At 33.5% G+C, this 20,267-nt stretch overlaps 2 protein-coding genes across 6 annotated transcripts in view; one reads left to right on the top strand and one right to left on the bottom strand.

Annotated features, from left to right (window-relative positions):
• Nucleotides 1-20,267, top strand: part of IMMP2L (inner mitochondrial membrane peptidase subunit 2) — a 407,353-nt gene that overhangs the window by 159,061 nt on the left and 228,025 nt on the right. The window lies entirely within an intron of this gene.
• Nucleotides 6,442-20,267, bottom strand: part of LRRN3 (leucine rich repeat neuronal 3) — a 30,906-nt gene continuing 17,080 nt past the window's right edge. Inside the window, exon 2 of the mRNA XM_041471572.1 lies at nt 6,442-9,398. Within this exon, the coding sequence (XP_041327506.1) occupies nt 6,921-9,047 (2,127 nt within the window). The 5' untranslated portion in view covers nt 9,048-9,398 and the 3' untranslated portion in view covers nt 6,442-6,920. The remainder of the gene's footprint in view (nt 9,399-20,267) is intronic.

Raw genomic sequence — 20,267 nt, 5'->3', positions numbered from 1 at the left:
GATGAAAATTCTTGATGGTTCTCAGTCAGGTGGACAGGTGGATATGGCCAGGCTTTTGGTCATCCAGGGGCATACTTTGTAATGTCCAAAGTACCTTAACAGGTTGGAGACTAGTATCCGTTAAATTTAGTGGAAATTACATACCTAAATGCTTTCAATATATGAGGAAATACTGGTGTGTAGTTCTCTACCTCTCAGTGTGGTAGAGAAAAGATTTACAACCCTTTGACAATATATTTCTATTTCTTTTGTTCTAAACCTTTTGTTAATTGCAGAGGTGTTTAATCCTTGGTGTATGTGCTTTGGTGTGATGTGTTTATTGGTATATACTTATAAATTTTTGTATGCTTTTGAAAGGCTGGATGAATAATAAGATTATTGTATTTCTGTTTTCTTAATACTCCAGATATGCCAAAAGCTACAAATAACTTCAAATTACTCTACCTGTAGTAGACATCCTCCATTTCAGTCAGCTTTCCTAAGATTAAGGGGAAGAAAGGGAGCTTTAGTTAACATAATACTATTAAAGCAGAGCTGGCTGCTGAAGTGGGTTGGGGAATTTCCTCTGGCTACACTTGCAATTTGCCTTCAAATCCATAAAGCAATTCAACTTTTTTGTTGTTGTTGTTTTTTGGGATTTTTTTTCCCATGTCATTGATAATTACAAAATTATAACAAATGTCATAGAGAAGAATACTCTAGAAGTAGTGTAGGCAGTAGGATACTCTGGAAGTCTATTTCATAGGAGGCTGAGAAAAAGATGAAGTGTTAATGAAGTAGAAAATAGTTAAAAAGGAGGGCTGCTGCTGATGTAATTTTGTGTAAGCAAACAGTAGATGATTGCTGAGTGAAGGAATGAAATGTGAAGGGTACAAGAGAGGTTGAATTTCTTGGAAGGTAGAAAAGGAAGTAATTTTAAATTGGACTTCAACAGCCTGAAAGGCTGAATTGGACATGATAGATTTATAAGTGTTGTGACATTGGTATGTACTATTGTGAACTTGTCAAATGAAATGTCTGGGAGTCCTGGGGATGCAGTTCAGGCTAGCTTGAGTAAAACAATCCTTTTACATTACTGTAGAATAAATGGAATTGGGATAGTGGTGTGCATGTGCAATATATTTTAGATATTGATAGTTTAAATTGTGCAAACAGGTATTTTAGGAGAAAACATTATTTCATATTTTGGCATACGTGGTATAACACATGAATATTCAGTAGAGCACTTAGTTTGCTAAAAATGGGCATGCACTTATCATGAATACCTTCAGAGCATTTATGAAATGAATTATGTAAGAATTTAACATCCCAATTTATATTAATTGTTAAGGTAAGATTAATCTAAGAGACTATAATTAATAGTAACAATTTAACTTAATCCTTTTATTACCTGGTACATAAAGAAAAACATAGCTGGTTACTTCTAATTTAATGATGTTTCTTTACTATTGTGAGACTAACTGTAAATGGTTGAGTTTTTTTATTTGGCATGGTTATTGGGCACTTTGCGTTTAATTAAGTGATAATCTGACATTATTTTTAGCTCCTTTATATTCCATTTAAATGTTGGATATTTAGGAATAGATGATTTTCATAATTTGTTTTTGTGTCCTATGAAATCATTCCACCATTATGTCAAAAGCATGTTTTAGCTGTCTTTAGTAGACTTCAGACAGTAACTCACTTTCTCTGGTGTTGTGAAGTATTCAGCTGTATGTTTTTACGTTACCTGACATTCACCAAGAACAAAAAGAAATTATAAACATTAACAGCACAGAGTAAAAATTTCATATGAAAAAAAAAGAATGTATGACAAATTCTGCCCTCAAAAGTTATTCCCAACAGCCATCTCATGGACTCTGACTTGTGCTCACATGCTAAATGACAAAACTCTAAACTCTTTGACCTGTAAAGTGTAGTATATGAATGCTGAAAACTTTCTTTATAGAATCTAGGTCTGGTCTGTGAAAAATCTGTATAGGTGAAGACACCAGCACTGAATTTGATATACTTTTGTGATTCACAAAAGCATTGTGGCTATTTGGAGCAGTGTGAAATTGTCATTAACGTGGATAACAAACAATAGCTACGTAAGGGTGAGGCAGATGGGGTTGTTTTCCACATATCTGAACTATAATGTTAAAAAGAACATCAGCTATTTTAGGATCAGGAACAGGCCATCTGCCCAAATTGTGTGCCCTTCCAGCTTTATCTAACTCCCATATTATTATTTTCATTGGAATGTTGTTACATAATTTCTGCTTTTTTTTTCCTTGAGAGATGCTTAATCTCGTTACCTGATCAACTTTCCAACTAGGATTTTCTCTAAAAATGCCAGGTCTTTCTTTAATAATTATATTTCTCTACTCAAATATTTTGCTTCCAAGTATTATGTTTCATTGATAATTTTTTTAGTAAGTCAGACAACATCTGTCCTTACTGGGAAGTGTTGGAAATGATGTGGCAGTCTGGCAACAATAGTAGCAGGAAATAAGCAAAGAACCCACAGGGAGCATGGAAGGGAACAGAGAATTTGCATCAAGGCAAAGAAAAGAGCTTTGGGAAAAAGGGTCTAAAAATAATTGAAGCTGAGAGACAGAAAGATAAGCGAGAGACATTTGTAAAAAGCATTTTTTTAGCTGAAAGAGGAATTTAATTTGTAATTTTTCAGCTTTTCTGAAGGAAGGAAGGAATGGCTTAATAAAAGATTCGGTTGCTTTGAACGTACTTCAATGTATCTGCAGCTTTATATCTCTCTGAGAATATTGTAGTTGAGTAGGTAGATGTACAACAAATATATTTAAAGATTTTCTTGATTGTTCAAAAGAACAAGTCTTTTAAACATGATTTCCAATTGGCTTAGTCTTCTATTTAGTTTTGGTCACCCCAGCTGTAGAAATGAAACACTACTTAATGTAGCCAGAAAAATAACAGCCATAGTCAGTTGCACACCATAGGGTCTGTTTTCAATACTCATTACTAGTTTTACTGTATGCCTACATTATTTACAAAGGTTGCTTGTACATTTTGTCTCAGAATACTGAAGTGCAGCTAAACATGGACAGAATATAGTCTGGTATTTCATTTTCATACTGCCCTATAATGGAAACATTGAAGAGGACGCAACTCCTTTAGACATTTTATTGAAGTTGAAGTGAATAGCTCAAGTCTCAGTTTCAAAGCACAGTTCTGACTAGACAGGTTATGATTGTATATTTTAACATTCCAATCATGCAAAGCTTGCCGAGTTTCAGTAATATATTGAATTTATCCATAAATTGAGTAATTGCAATTCTCTTATTAGATATCTAACCTATATAGTTGTCATATGCGGAAATGAAGTTTGGTGGATTTTGCTTTTAATTTTTGCAAACTTTGTCGTCTAGCTTAATTTTTGTTCTCTGTCTTGATTTAATGTTTACTGAATGTTTAGTTTATCTTTCTCTTGTTCTGATAATCCTTCTCTTTTTTGTTGTTGTTGTTTAGCATTTTCCCTGAGTGTCTATGTAGTCTTTTCCTGAGAAAATTTAGTCCCAATTACTTCCAATGGTATTAAAGGAAAAGCTATTCAAATTACACATTTGGAACATCAGCCAACTGACCTACCAAAACACTAGGTTTGGAAGGTCAACCTGTATTCCAGAAAGATGGGGTTTTTTTTCCCTACCTAGCAGGCAATTCTAGATTATTTTTTTACTCTGGATATATTTCTAGTCATCTGTTTTATGACTTCTACAAAAGCTGCATGCAACTGTTATTATTTTTTCAAGTATGTTTTCAAATCTTTAGCATGAGATGAACTTTCAGTCTCTTTTTGGCTCTTTTGGGTTGTGTTCAATGGCTGTCTCTTCTATTCCATTTAGCTATTTCCTTCAAAATGCCTTTTGAAGTTCTAATAATGAACTTGTCATACTTACTGTATACTTTCTTCCATGTAAAATTTCTTGTTTTGTCAGTGCCACACGTCCACCCTGTTCAGTTCAATAATAGGATTTTTTTTTCCTTATGTCTGACAGAATGTTGCCTTTCAATTTTTTTTTTCTCGCAGCTCTTCTAGAATTGTCTGCTATGTGAACTTATTTTCTGTACTATATAGCAACATTTTTCTGAAAAGTCTCTTCCGGCTTTTCAGATAAACAAGGATATCTTATAAGATTATTGTTGGTCATTGTGTCTTACTGACCAGCACAACATTATGGGAAGAATTCCAGTTTCTATTTTAAGTTATCTTGAGGTCATTACTTCAGGATACACAAGCAGAATAAGTTTTATTAGAATAGAGAATTTTGGAAATGGAGATTTCCTTTTAGGATATAAATCAACATATTTTTCTCCAATCTCTTATCTAGGTTTTATGGGTACTTTTTGGAGTTAAGATTTCACAGCATTTTAGCTAAACTAGAAACTAAAATGTTCCTATATAAGATAGCAGTTGACTGTGTTAGCTGATGAAATGATTTTTTTAAATGGCAGCACATTTTTTACCAAAAAGTAAATGCTTCATCTTTTTATGAATAAAACATTATCTTTCCAGTAACTGATAGAATCAAGTAATATAAACTGATTTTTTTTTTTTTTCAGCCACGTCCACCCTGTTCAGTTCAATAATAGGATTTTTTTTTCCTTATGTCTGACAGAATGTTGCCTTTCAATTTTTTTTTTCTCGCAGCTCTTCTAGAATTGTCTGCTATGTGAACTTATTTTCTGTACTATATAGCAACATTTTTCTGAAAAGTCTCTTCCGGCTTTTCAGATAAACAAGGATATCTTATAAGATTATTGTTGGTCATTGTGTCTTACTGACCAGCACAACATTATGGGAAGAATTCCAGTTTCTATTTTAAGTTATCTTGAGGTCATTACTTCAGGATACACAAGCAGAATAAGTTTTATTAGAATAGAGAATTTTGGAAATGGAGATTTCCTTTTAGGATATAAATCAACATATTTTTCTCCAATCTCTTATCTAGGTTTTATGGGTACTTTTTGGAGTTAAGATTTCACAGCATTTTAGCTAAACTAGAAACTAAAATGTTCCTATATAAGATAGCAGTTGACTGTGTTAGCTGATGAAATGATTTTTTTAAATGGCAGCACATTTTTTACCAAAAAGTAAATGCTTCATCTTTTTATGAATAAAACATTATCTTTCCAGTAACTGATAGAATCAAGTAATATAAACTGATTTTTTTTTCAGTATTGTATTGTAGGTATTCCTAGCCAGATATTTCAAATACTTATTTTTGCCTTCTCTCTTTTATTAGTGGTACATTTCAGAATGAGGTTTGCTATCAAATGCCAAAGAAAAATTAATCTATTTCTAGTCTTCTGGTTTGAATAACCAGTAAGTACTGCTTCTAATGAATTAATGCATTAAAGCATTTTAATGTATTCCTGAGAGAAAACGATGAAATAAATGGAAGACAAGTGTGTAATAATACTTTTCTGTTTCTGAGGAAATTAAATATAGTTCCTCATCAGTTTCTTCCTCCATTAAAGAGAGTAAACATCCCAATTAATGAAATCCATGAAAATTTTAGCCCTATGCCTTGTAGAAAAAAACAACCCTTGTATAAATGAGGAGATTACAAAAAACCATACTTCAGCACAACTAAGTTATTTCTGTTATTTTAAAGACATTTTACTTTGCTGAAAAAACTACTGTTACTTTTTTTTTTTTGCATGTTTGTGTGAAAATGCAAGTTAATATGCATTATGCTATTAAAGCTACAAGGTGGATTTATTACTTCCTAAGGACTTCAGGCTTATGTGGAATATCTGTAGAAGGAATAGCTGTCCATTTTCATATACAGCTACACAAGAATTCCACTGCTCACCTGTGGGGATTTTGACATAAAGAATGTCTTTGGTTATGGAAAATGGCTAATGCCATGGAAATGTTTCTGTGTAGAGATTAAAGATATTATGTTTATATGCATGGTGGTTCACAGTACTGCCACGGAAAGTGTTGCCATGTATTCTAGAAGAGACTATTTTTGTCTAGTAATAAAATGGTGCAATACAAATATATTGAAATAAAGATCTGCAGGCTCACATGTTGCTAAGAGAACTGAAGTATTTCACACAGTGTATAAAATAAAAGGATCAAAGAACTATTCATTAACCAATATCCATGCTGAAATCTATTTAAGTGGGTTTAAGTGGCCTCATCTCCAACATCCCTTTTGCATTTATAATGTTCTTAGGGTAAATAAAATTTGATAAAAAACTATCGCAAAACTTACGTTTCTGTTAGAAACATTATACAACCTAAAATCAGCAAAAATATCCTTTGTGCTCAGATTAGCATTTTCATAGGAGAATATGTAAAGAGATATTTTACCAGACTTTGGATTGTGTTTGTTTATTGTCAGACAAGAACTCCCAGAAAGGTGGGGTGTTTTCTTTAGAAACAAACAAGACAAAAAGTATTTTGATTTTAATCAAAAATGTATTTTCTCATTAAAAAAAATTCACATACTTACTGTGTCTACTCTACAGAATTTGTCCATTTCATTACACCATATGTCAATCCTAGTATATCTGTTCACTGCAAAAACTCGTGGCTATTTTGTGTAATACAGCACAGGAGGAGGTATTGCTCAGTTCCACTACTTTTATATAATAATTTAAAAAAAAATACAGAAAATGTTCTTGGCTACTTCCACTGTATTCCAGACTTAAAAGTCCCATGAAAGTTCTAGAATATAAAGTTAATTTTATTTGGTTGGTAGAATACCCTTAGAAGCCAGTTAATTAAAATTCTTCTCTCGTACTGAGTCATATATATTCCATTTGATGGCAGCAACAAAGTCCAGGCATCTAGTTCCTAAGAGAAATATGTTTTTCTTGTTGCCTTTTTATTCAGCACAAATAAGAGTCATGTGCTTTTTATTTCAGAAAGTGATATACTGACATATTTATGACATATTTGTTGGTACACCTATTACAGTTGCTTTTACTTCCATTGCTGTGCTTTTTTCTTTGCCCATGTCCCAAAGAGTGATTAGAGGAGGATAAAGCTCGTTGAGTGAAAAAGATTGTTTCTTCAGGTAATTCCTTAGATAGCTGTGTCCAATGCCATAGTTCATATCTTGAGAGATGCAGCTGTAGAGATATATCACAGATATGATTCCCAAAAGAGCACCAAGGCCAGCTAGGAATCCTATTATGTTGTTCTTTTCATAGCCTTTCACTTCCAAGTCCAGTCCTTTTGTGGTTACATTGATACATTGTTTCCTATTCTGAGAATACATAGTGGGAATGTCTATACAAATTTTGTATTCAGTTGATGGATTTAGATGTGTAAGATTATATACCTTTATATCAGATGGTATTCGAGCACTCTGTGCAGCTCGGGAGTCTTCAGCTTTCGGAAAGGCTGTCCATCTAACACTGGACTTCAGAATTTTAGAACTTGCTTTCCATGAAACCAAAACAGAATTAGATTTTATGTCTTTTATTTTAATATTTAAAGATCCATTGTGTTCCTGAGGGAAAGAGCCATCCACTTTAATCATGACTGACTTTAGGTCTGCCCCAACTAAATTTGTTGCTATACATGTGTATAAGCCACTTTCTCTTTGTGTTACATCACTTATGTCTAATGTTCCTTCGGAATGAATGTAGTACTTATCAGAGACAGTATTAGGCAAAAGTTTGTGTCCTGATGGTGTTATCCAGTAGATTTCAGGTTCTGGTTCTGCTGTTGCTCTGCAGTGCAAAGAAATATGGCTGCCAGCTTTTAAATCCAATGTAGATGGAAAACTTTCAGGAGCTATCAGAGGAAGACAGATTTCCATCATTTCCCGAAAGTGTACCTGTCTCACATTCTGACCTTGGAATTCAGGAGGGTCTACACAAAACAGGGACTCCGGCTCCATGAACCGAATGTTTGTTTTATTCATGTTAATCCAGCGGATGACACAGTCACACCTAATGGGATTGCTGTGTATGCTGACTTCTTTGAGGTTAGGCAGGGATTCCACCGTACTGCGGTACAGCGCACTCAGCGCATTGCTGTTGAGCATGAGCGATTCCAGCTTGGGAAGTCTGTAGAATGCATTGGGGTGAATGTATGATAATCTGGGGTTATTGGTTGCTTCTATTTTTCTTAAATCGGGCAAATTATCAACAGCAAGACTATCTATAGAAATCAGTTCAGGCATGTTATTAATTCCTAACTCTTTTAGGTGCAGCATATTGCTAAAATCTCCTCGTCGTATTCTGTTAATGGGATTCTTATTTAGATCCAGAAATTTAAGATTTGTAGCCTTTTGAAGAGCAATGTGGGGCACTCTAACAAATCTGTTGTCATAAAAGGAAATGCTTTCTAAGTTGTCAAGGCCAGCCAAAGCATTATCTGGTATTTCAGTGAGATTTATACCTGCTAAAACTAGGCTGCGCAGATTGCTAAGAGGCTTGAAGTTCATGTCTTCAATTCTGATTATTGGATTTTCTCCAATCATGAGAATTTCAAGATTAGGAGTAGCTTCAAACCACTTTCTGTTGATCACTTGCAGACCATTTGAATTGAGATGAAGTCTGAGAAGATTATTGAGGCCTATGAAAGCTCCTGGTGCAATCACAGAAAGCAGATTATGATTAATATAAAGCTCTTGTAAATTGTTGAGTCCAGAGAGACATTCTTCAGGGAGCTCAGTAAGTTTGTTTTCTTCAAGGTACACTGACAGTAACTGTGGCATCTTTCTGAGATTAATACTGGTCACTGAGGATAAATTGTTCTGAGATAAATCTAGACCAGTTAAATTCACTGGGAAGTCTACTGAGTGTTCAATTTTTGCAATATTATTAGTTTGTAGAAGTAGAACTTGTGTGTCTGCAGGCAGTGTGGCTGGAAAATGAAAAAGGCCTAAATCATTACAGTCCACTGTTGGAGCTTCCATGTAGACAGACCTGGGGGTGAACCATGGTCTGATTTCACATATACATGACTCCGGGCAGTCTGCTTTTCTTCCTACGGCTTGTAGTAGAGCAGTGGTAACTAGACCAAGCAGTAAATTAATTTTGAGTTGCAGGTCCTTCATCTTAGCCCAAATGTTCAGGAAAGCAACAGACCCTTTAGTATTCCACAACTGTAGTCTTGGAATTCAATATGACCTGGTCAATTAATACAGCACAATCTTGCATTTATCAAATGATGATTGTGAAGGACTTCCTTCCTGAGGGTAAGTGATAAATTTGTAACCAACTTGTCCAGTAGTAAGAAGCATTTTGTGGAAATGAAGGTCACTTTGTCCTTGATGACATAAAATTGATGAGCTTTGTGAAGATGAAGTAGGTATAGATGGCCATAGGAGATTAAACAATTCATTTATTTAGTAGTATTAACTTCAAATCCCATGATTGATTAGTGTTTGCAGGAACGACAAGATGACCTAAAGGACAAGAAGAGGAAATAATTAGTATAAGAACCTATAAAGTTATAAATTAAATTAGCCATCTTTTGCTCTTTACTGTTAATTATTGCAAGTAAGAAAGGAAAATGATTGTGGTGTCTGGAGTATTATAGTGGTATCCAGATAGCATAAATTAAGTTAATAGAGTAATATGTCTTTACATTTTTAGCTTGTCGTACATCCAGGGGAGCATTGTTCTATAGAAAGATGAAGATCCACAGAGTATAAAGTAAAATATATCAGTGAGATTTTTCTACATACTTTATCCTCCTTTAAAATATTTTCTTGTTCAGTTATCTCTAGAAGCAGACTAATTTCTGTTGGCTTTGAAAATGTAAACACTGAGAAAAATCCTACAGAGCACGAATATTTAACTTTTTTACATAAAGTTTGTAACTATAAAGAATGTAATTTATCTATAATGAAAGGGAAATGGAATGGCTGGATTAATACACATTCCTAATGACATTCTCAGGCAAGCCTGTAAGATATTTATACAGAAATATATGAAAGTGAAAATCCACAGATTTTATAATTTTTAATACTTTTGTAGCTGCTGTCTAGAAAGAAAACATTTTTTTCTTTAATATGTTATTTAGAAGGAAATACATACCTTATAATAAATAGCTTGTCATCTTGGCAAATTCAGGCTAATCACTGACTTTCTCATTCTGACTTCAATAACCTCAATTGCAAGGAATATTAGCAAAAAAGTGTCTTCAAAGTGATAAGGAAAAAAAAAATCTTACACTAGCAATTGCTTCTTTGCCCTGTAGCTCTGCAAGAATCTCAAGCCTGTAGACTGTCTTCAGGTCCCAAACTATAGTAAGGACTGAAACCTTGTGGCATCAAAGCCACCTGTGGAATCAAATGTATGCTCTCCAGATTTTTGCTATGTACTTTCTTTTCGTGGAGAAAAATCTGACTTTGAGTGTACAATTTTTTCCAACGCATGTAATACAAAAGCTTCTGTGTTTTCTTATATAAAGTAGTACACATTCACTGTTTAATTTACTTAAGAATATAGACTTTACACTTAAACCAGACTTTGTTTCTGAAGACTGTTGTGCAATACACATTTATGCCCTTTCTCCCCCTGCTTTTAGTGCTAAAATTCACATTGACATTGTTTACAAACCTTAAGATCAATGCTTAATTGACATTGATAAATAACTTCTAAGGGGTTGCTGGTATAGATAGAATTGCAAAAGTTAAGTGTCAAGCATTTGGATTTATGTGTCCTTTCCAGGCCCAGGAGGATTTAGCATAGTGACCACCCATGCATTCCATAACAGTGTAGAGGAAAGGTATTGGACTGTGTAAAGTAATATGAGCACTGGGACAATTTGAAGTACATTTGGCAAGTCTTTGAGACTGTTCTTTGTGTTATGTGCATTTAAGGACATTTAATATTTTATTTCAACATGTAAGTTTATTAATAGAGTGAACAGACAATGTGTGAGATAAACATACAAAAAAACATTCTGCTGTTTTGAGGATCAATAATATGCTTTTATGCACATGGCCCAGCTTATACTAAAATACTAAGACATACTGACTGAAATAGTAAAAATATAATCTGTTCTTTTGTTCTGGGAAATGAGATGAACTTGAGGCTTGTAGAAAAATAAAGGTTTGTGTTGAAATGTTAATGCCTGCAACTTAATTTTGCCACCAGGAGGCAAGGTGATATCCCGATGTGGAGTACTGTCACATTTACTAAACATCTTAGTAGAAATCCTTCTATGCCAAATGCACAGATGTAATTTCCCGTGTAAGTGCAAAAGAGGATGGCCATGTGATGGGAGAATTTTTTGGTCATGTTCTTCATACATACTCTTGAAGCACATTTCATGCTCACTATTGTATTTTCAATTGGATTGTATATTAAAAATGTGTTTTTAGCATGAAAAATACAAAATGTATGTTTCAAATAATTGAAAGATCATTGAAAATCTTACCTGCATTGCAAATTAATTGAGATTCAACAGGCTACTACTGCAGATGTCTTATCTCAGCCTTTTGATCTCACTGTGATGCCCATGGTCTTATGCTCAATAGAGGTACTTGTAAAAGCATTCTGGGGAAGCATAACAATACACCTGACCTGATTTTCTGTTCTTCCCTGGAAATTTGCTATTGGCCACTATGAAACATAAAATATGGACCCAGATGGAGTTTTCATGTCCCAGGCACCTGAGAGGCTGTACCATTTAAAGTATATAAACTACATTTTCATATACTTTTGAGCCAACATGCTCCTCTATTTGCATTTATACACCTGATTTTATATTCTAGTTTCTATGGGATTCTCAAACCAAAAGTAAGGGCACCAGTGGATATTTCCATGTCATATATATCAGATAGGGTTTCTGCAAAAAGCAGCAGAAAAAAGAAGAGCTGAGATCCAGGTTGAAATTCTCCTTCGTTATGATTTAATCTGATGTCCTTTCTCTTTCTGGTGAATGCTTTAGCTAATAAAAGTCACCAGCTCAAGCTCATATGGTGTTCTAGCATAAATCTTTCTTATTTCTTTGGTTAAAGTGCTTCTGTCTTGTGTAAAATATTCACTGAGGTTGAGTGTCTTGAGTAACAGATTGTAGAATAATTTTGACACTTCCAGACTGCAGTCATCATTACAATATACACTGTTTCAATTGAGAAATATTTTTTTGTTTAAATAGTGGCATATCTATGTATTGTTTTATACAAAAAAATATTTGGTTTTAGCTGTCATTTAAGATGTGGAATAAAATAATGTTTCTGGAATAGAATGGACATCCATGGTCGCTTGTGAGACCATACAATCGTAGAGTAGAATATGTCAAGTTGGAAGGGACCCATAAGGTTCACCTGCTTCTGGCAGGACAACCTAAAACGAAATCCTATGACAGTAGTACTCTTCACATGACAGAATACATAAAAAAGTGGCACATTACAACAGCAAAAATTGTATATAATGCTTTGAGTGGAAAAAAAAAAATGTTGGAGTCTTTTGTTTATAGCAGTATTATAATGTGATTCCAATATACATCTTGACTAAGGGTGTAAGAAAACATGGATTGCTGACGTAAATTTTCCAGTCCCACTTGAAGTGATCAAGTTAAACTGCCTAACTGGCTGCATGGATTGTGAGTGTGTCTATGTGTATGTAACTAATTTCCAACCTCAAGGTACCTTCAAATCATTTTGAAGTAAAAAGTGAGCTGTCATACACCGTAACAAAATAAACATAATGTAAATTTCACTCAGCAGCATAAACTGTATGTGGAGTTCAGTTTCCTTGAAGAATGTGGTGTCAGAGATAAGTGTTTGTATTGGAAAAAAAAAGCATTTAACTTCATGTTACTTTCAACTTCCTTTTCTTCATTGATGTACTAGTAATTGTAAATACTGAATAAAATTGAATGTAAGTGCTCTTATTAGCAGCAGAGTTTTTTTTTATTGTGTTCTGGTGCTTTAAAGCTGAATGATTTGTACCATCTAGAGTTTTATGTGAAAGTTTTGTCTTTTGAATGTCCAGTTTTAAAGGTACTAATATACTATAGTAAGGACACAGAGAACCTGAAAGTTATTTGTTCTGTTCGTCTGAGTAGTATTTAAAGTAACTGAGGTTTACATATATAAAAGTTTCTGTGCAAAGGAATCATTTACTTGCTTGTTTTAAAAAAGGTGGTTTTTCAAATAATGCCAAGTATGTCAACATTAACTCTTAGTTAGTGGATTTTGGTGAGCTCTCAAGATTATTGTTGTGATGTTCTAAGCAATTCTTAGAACTTGTACTATTTTTAGAACTTTCTCACAGTAGAGAAGCTTGCACAGGTAGGGCTCCACAGCAGATTACCACCAGTAAGCTGAGGTGCAGAATAGATGTTTCCACACAACCAGCAGGAAGAACTGTGCATCATAGTTTTGGAGTCTTTGATGTAATTCTTTACCCACATGCACTTACAAATCTTTGTGGGTACTCTGATTGCACTTGTATTTCCTCATGCAGATTAAATAGTATGGTCTGCTTCCTAATGTCTGCAAAGAAAAATGCTAAATATTTTATATCTAACAAATCAGTATTTCTTATTAGTGCTTCAGGATTTTTGTTATTGTTTCATGCACTAGAACTTATTTACTAAAACTGCTAAATCTCTCTGAACAGATTATCTGTTTTTTTCTGGAGGTCCATCCCTGTTGCCACCCATACTTGGTATCTTACTAAACGTGGTGTGTCTCTTCCTTTTAAAGTATTATCTCTTGTTTTTAGAAAAATGTACCCTGATGTATGTGACTTTTTGCTGCCTAATTATTTCTTGTGTAAACAATGATTGTTATGTCTTGATTAGGTTTCTTTGATTTACTGGTATTGACAGCTGGAAACTTGATTTACAAGATGGTATCACCATTATTTGAGCTGGAAAAGACATTCAGTGAATGAATAAACTGAGCAACATTTGTCATCACTGGAGCAACAGACAGCTAAGAACCAAGTCAGAGTGGGCAGAAAGGAAAAGAAACACGTCAGATTTTGGCAATCATTCTTTTCCACTTCAGCAGTTAGAGAGACAGCGATAAAACCTAAAAATGCAGCAGTTACAGTGCAATGTGCCCTGCTGGCAATAAGGCAAACCGTGCACTTCACAAGGACCAATTTAGAGGTGGCAAGCATTTTGAAAACACAGCTGTTCATACAAAGCTACCTTTCAAACGCATCAACTCAGAGAGCACTTCTCACTTCTTGTCATTATAACCACCCTGAGCAGTTCTATGGACAGAAATCTGGAAATGTCACTAACCAAAAATTGGGCGTGAGACATTCCATAAGTTGATTTTAGTCATGGCACACAGGGGTTTTTTGGGTTTTCTAGATGTTGGCTATGAAAATATACAGACTGAAGTTGGAATATTTAATATTTTTCTGATGATTTTATAAGGCTTTTTTTCGTTTGTTTCATGGTCAAAACAAACAAAAAATGCTTCCTTGGGGATTTTCTTATTACACTACAATTAATAAAAAGATGCAACATCTTGTATATTTGACATATTTCATTAAAGCACAAAAAGTCAGTATAGTAGGTATAATAGATTTTCATAACAGAATTGGTCTTGAAAGAATATTTATAGAAGCTATACTAGCTGATCTGAGAGGATTCCTGAAAATTATATAGGCAGTGTAAAAATGGAAAGTGTTTCTGCTAACCTATGCAGTCTTGCTTTCATTCCACTCTCTGGAGCCAAGTGTTTCATTCTGTTTCTCTTTACAGAAGAGAATATGCTCACTGTAATATGATCTTAATATTTTATATTCCTACATGTAGCTAAGATATAGCCTCACATTGAAAGACAAATGAGGATTTTCCAGAAATTTTGTGTTTCTGAGGTGTTCAACTTTGGCAGCTGAGAGTGTCAAATGTCTTAAGTTGAAAATCTGAAAAGTGAGTACCTGAAATTTCTGAACATTTGTGAAGAATTTGGGTAGGGCTCTGTTGGGACCTTGACTAATTTTGGAAATCCACTTTACTTTTTTTCTAATGTTTGATTTTTAGAACTTCAGACTGGCCCTGAATAGTGTTACATGCAAGATGCAAAAGAACTGGCAAAGCTGGTATTCAACCCTAGAAGCAATTGGAGCTATTTAAATAACTATTTCAGCATATGTGTTTATATTTATTTTGTGAACTTGTTACAACTCCTTTTATTTTTTCTCCTTAAGTGGAAATGAATTTGCCTGAGGGAAAGTCACAATCTTGGAATGTTTAATATGCCTGTAAAACAGGACATGTTCTCATACCTTAGACCATTGCAAGAATGACAAGGTTTGATAAATAATGAAAAATTTTTAATATCAATGGACATTTTGTGATTTGATGTTACTTTAATCAACAAATACAGATAGGGTCAGAAAAACATTATGATCAGCTACATTTACAAGAGATTTAACCTTTGTTTCTCATTAATTCAGTCTGGCTTACTATTCTTGTTTATGCTCTCTTAGTGGAGTTTAACAGATATAAGAGGAATTATCACCACATATAATTCATTAACATCTCACTATAATTCTTACTCCTGTATCAAATAAAAATTACATTCCAGTATTTTGAACAATATTGCAGTATATTGAATCTTACAGCTTAGAAAATACAGTATTCAAACTAGATGTGATGAAAGCAAAAGGTTAAATGAAATCCAAAGGAATATGTACATGTGTTAATTTATTGTATATGCCATTCTAGAATAACTTTTCAATGGATATAAATGAACATTTACTAAAACATTTTTTAAAAAATGGAGGATAGAAAAATATTAGGATGTTTACTAGCCTGTTTTACATGGGATTACCATCAGTGACCATGGGATGGCAGACAACTTTGGGAGTACCTGTATGTGCAGTAAGATGTTTGTCAATTAAAATCAAAAAGCTTAATAGAAATGGTATTTTTGTTATGATTATTAATATGGTGTCAGCACCATCATTGTGCATTGGAGCTAAAGCAGTGGATCACGACCATCACCTTGTGTGTCCACTTGCTGCTAAACAAAACTCTGATCTTTACTCCATGGAGCTTAAAAATTAAATGCAAGGTAAGGAACAACTGGTAATACAGATGGGTAAGAGAAAAAAGTCACTGTGGCAATTTCTGAATATCCTTGGGTTTATTCTTCTCCTTTAGCTGTAGTCTACTAGTTTACTATCATGTTCCTGCATTACTTTTCTAGTCTTTAATTTTAGATTTTCCTTCTATTGTTCTGTCTCTCATGTGCTTTTAACTTTTAATCATACACTACCTAGCCATTGAATACATCTCTCCTTTTCACAAATGTCACAGCAGAAGGTGATGAAAAGTTGCTTTGATCTCACAAAGGAATTAATCATTTCAGTAATTACAGTTACCACCTATTTTTTTACTTCTCTTAATTTAAAGTGCACAAAATAAATTTTTTTTGTAAGCAGAGTTTTTAGAAAATTATATTTATATGACAAGAGAATGAATTTCAATGGGAGCCAGCCACACATTCCTTTACCATTTGTATTTTAACTTCTCATTTATGTTCTAATTTGTAATATGGCTTTACAAATCCTCTTGCAATATATTCAATGCTTGTCCATTAAACTATGCATAATTTTATTTACTTGGATCAAGAAAAAGCAACTAAAAAAAACCTGAAGTGATTTTAGTTTTATTTCTTCTTCCTGAATCATGCAAGATATTGCATGTATAATTCTGATGTTTTTATATAGAGATATAACACATTGCGAGTATTACATATCTATTTTCTAGTTGTCAGAGAAAACAGACTAAAATGTTACCAATAACTCTTCAAAATACTTAGATCTTTGGTATCCTTGCTGTAGTTCTTAGCCTTAGACAGATTTCACTGTGACTTATTTATCATTGCCATTATTGAGCAATTATGTACAAAAATGATGGCTGTAACTTAGGAAAGTAATATGTTAGTTTAATTTAGATTTATTCGAACATGTTCAGCTTCCTTTTGACAGTTGTCATGTTAGCACTGGAGAAGCACATATTGGCAGTTACCTAGGCACATAGTTGGCAGGAGAGCAGTCACGTTCTGGATGTGGGTGCATGTACCCAGCTACCAGATGCTTCTAGCAGATGGCCAGAATTAAAGATTTCAGACCAGTTTTGGCTTGATTTTCTAGAAAGCCACCATACAGTTTCTGCAAGTCTGTAGTACATTTGACTAGTAAAAAAGCCTAGCCAAAATCCAGCAAAGCTACTGGCAAAATCTACATATGTTTTTCCTCTGAGTCTCTTAAAATGTAAATATTAAACATGCCTAAACCATAGAAATAGGTGTGTTCAGATATCTGTAATAAAGGCAGAAGCAGGTAGTGGCTATACTTAGCACATGATATTTTCCTTGGGATTTGAACTGTCTTTTTTTATTTTTTTTCTCCTTTTTTTTTTGTCATGGGGAAAAAGATCACTATAATACATTAGCATAATGGTAAACATGATAACTTTAAGAGTTACAATTTCTATTCTATAATTTGTCAATAACAGAAATTTAGGCTTAGAAGACCTAAATTATTTTAAATTGTCAGTCGTTAATGGCAGCCTCTGAATATTTAGTAAATTAATCTTTTAGTTCATTGGTATATTTATGGTTTGTTTGGGACAGTCACAGCAAGGTAAATGCTCTTATAATAATAATAAAAAAATCTCCACTGTGCGTTGTATTGCATATCAACTGTAATAATCCAAAAATTTAAATGGGTTTTATGAATGTACCTATATTAGCAACATTCTGCTCCAATCACAGACTGTAATTGATGTATATTTAGAACATATTACATGATTTTGGTTTGAGAATGTGAAGGAAAAGCATTTATTGCTTATCATTATAGTAAACAAAAATTAAAAACCAAAAAATGGTTTATTTTTGAGCAGCCAGTAGTAGATGAGATATTTATTATGTCATGAATATTTCTACCAAATTAGGCTGATTTGCTTTTTTTATAATTGAGACTACATTGGGTGATTACTTTCATTCAGAGCCACCTGGGGAACCAGGTTCACAATGCATTGTTCAATAAAAATTGATAATTCTTTTGTAATTTTTTGTAGTATTTTTGTAATTTTTTTGTAATTTTTTTTGCTTGAGGCAGTGTATGAAATGGATTGATAAGAAGTAATACTTCAGGATGCAAGAACTGACAATGCATAAACCAGAATATTATTGTAAAGATCAGGAAATAAAAGTTCTCTCTTCTGTTGTGTTTTATAACAGTTGGAGTAATTTAGGCATACTCAAACTCATAGAGATACTGTCATGTACTGTTTTGATTGCAGAAAGTATTTGGGTTTTTATTTAGTTTTAATTACAGTTTTTGCTCAACTGAGCATGTAATTAATATTATTACATGCTAAGGTTTTTTCATATGATTCTCAAAATTAATGTTATATTTAGACCTAAAATTATGGGGTTTTTTGGCTTTTATAACCTATTTGTTTACTCTAATCCACACTATATGTTTACCATGGTTCACTTTTTATTTCCCCACAAATACATACATTAAAATGATGATATAATCTTCTCAAGATTTTCTTTTTAAAACAAGACCAGAAGAGTATAAATACAATATAGATAAACAGCAATACATACAGTTAAGTACCATATTCTTTCTACAGGGTGTGTCACTACAGCAAAATAATCTTATAGTTCCTGGAACATTAACTGAATCCTCTTTCAACTGTTTTTGATTTCCTTTCATAATTGGAAGTTTATTTAAACTTTTTTATGTGTAGATACAATACTCACTGATCTCCATTATTTCCCAATATATAACTGTTATTTTAAAATATTCTTTTATATTTTTTCTGAAGAGAAAGATTGACTCAGTTCCTGAATGTTAGATGATTTGGCTCATTAGCATTGAACAGGATTACTTCAGTTATGAAATTTACATTACAGAGCCACATCTTGATTTTGTATTTCTTTCTTAGCTTTCCAGAATCTATCATCTTTGCATCTCCTTTCTGAATTTTGGATGCCAAATCTGACATCAGCACACAATCTGACATTCTGATCTTCCAAAGAATTTTGACCAGTATTTATTGATCAAGAATTCATACCAGTCAACCAGATTACATTTACTGTAATCAAAAGTTTGCATTAGATTTTCCTTGACGTGCATCTTTCTCTTGCATTGTGATTCCTACTTATGATTCCAAGACTTGGGATAGACATACCTGCTGTAAGCGCTTATTAAAGACATGTAGGAGCTCTACATATGTAGGAACATTACGATCAGAATGATGGACATGCACAGATATATTTGTGCAATGAAATGCCTCTTGCTATGGAAAATTTTCTCTTCAGGCTGAAGAAAAGGCAAGTTTGAATTAAGATACTGAAAAGATGCTATTAGTGGTGATTATGGAGCAGCTTTTTTTAAATCACAAATATTAAAGTGGGACATTTCAAACTGTTCTTCCAATTTTTCCTTCCAAAGATGGATTTGGCATAATTTTGTAATGATGTTATGACAAAACAACCTGCATCTTTATTCTAAGGCATTTTTTTAAGCCTGACTCCAGCCTTCATACTTTCAGATAATGGCATGGCTGTCTTTTTCAGCAGTAAAACAACTTGAATGAGTAAAGATGGATCTTGCAATAGTGTGATATTTCAACAATGTAAAATGACAAGTTATGCTTTCAGGGTCTAGTAGTAATTTCTGATTCAAAGCTGGAAATCATCAGAGTGATTATCAGAAGTAAAGAAAAAGACGTGGTGTGCTTCCTTACTCACAGGGGGCCACTGGCACCAGAATGCCTGTGAAACAAAAATTATTAACAAAGTAGATGCCAAAAATCATGTTAGCTTATTGGCTACAGGTAAGAACCCTCACGAAATGCTGTATATGGTGCTGGTCATTGAGGTTCACTACAACAAATTGGAATTAGGGCAGAATCATTTGGTATGAGGAAAATTGCAATAAATTTTCTGAAAGAGGATGAAGGTTGCTTACTCTGTAAAACAGTTTTAGATTTGTTGACAGCAGAGGAGAAAGAGTTAGTTCTTTGTACAAATATTTAGTACAGTGGCAAATCATTTACAGCTACATAAGGAGTAGTTATATTTATTGAATAAACGTGGAGTCATTTTTCTCCCTGTACGTGCATTATAATTCTAGCAAAATGTGTGAAATATGAGGGGCCATATGAAGATTAATTGCTGGTGGTCTTTGTTGAATTAATAAAAGGTTCTCCCCAGTTAACTAGGAGTATGTATGGAAACTAACTGGAACTAATTGAAAATACATACTGCCATGTATGGAAAATAATTAGGAGTATATATAGAGAAAACATCATGGGCAAGGATAAT

Source organism: Pyrgilauda ruficollis, unplaced genomic scaffold, assembly GCF_017590135.1.
Source record: "Pyrgilauda ruficollis isolate IOZ18807 unplaced genomic scaffold, ASM1759013v1 scaffold27, whole genome shotgun sequence".
NCBI classification, from domain to species: domain Eukaryota; kingdom Metazoa; phylum Chordata; class Aves; order Passeriformes; family Passeridae; genus Pyrgilauda; species Pyrgilauda ruficollis.
The sequence above is the reverse complement of the archived record's forward strand: the minus strand, read 5'-3'. Positions and strand labels throughout refer to the sequence as shown.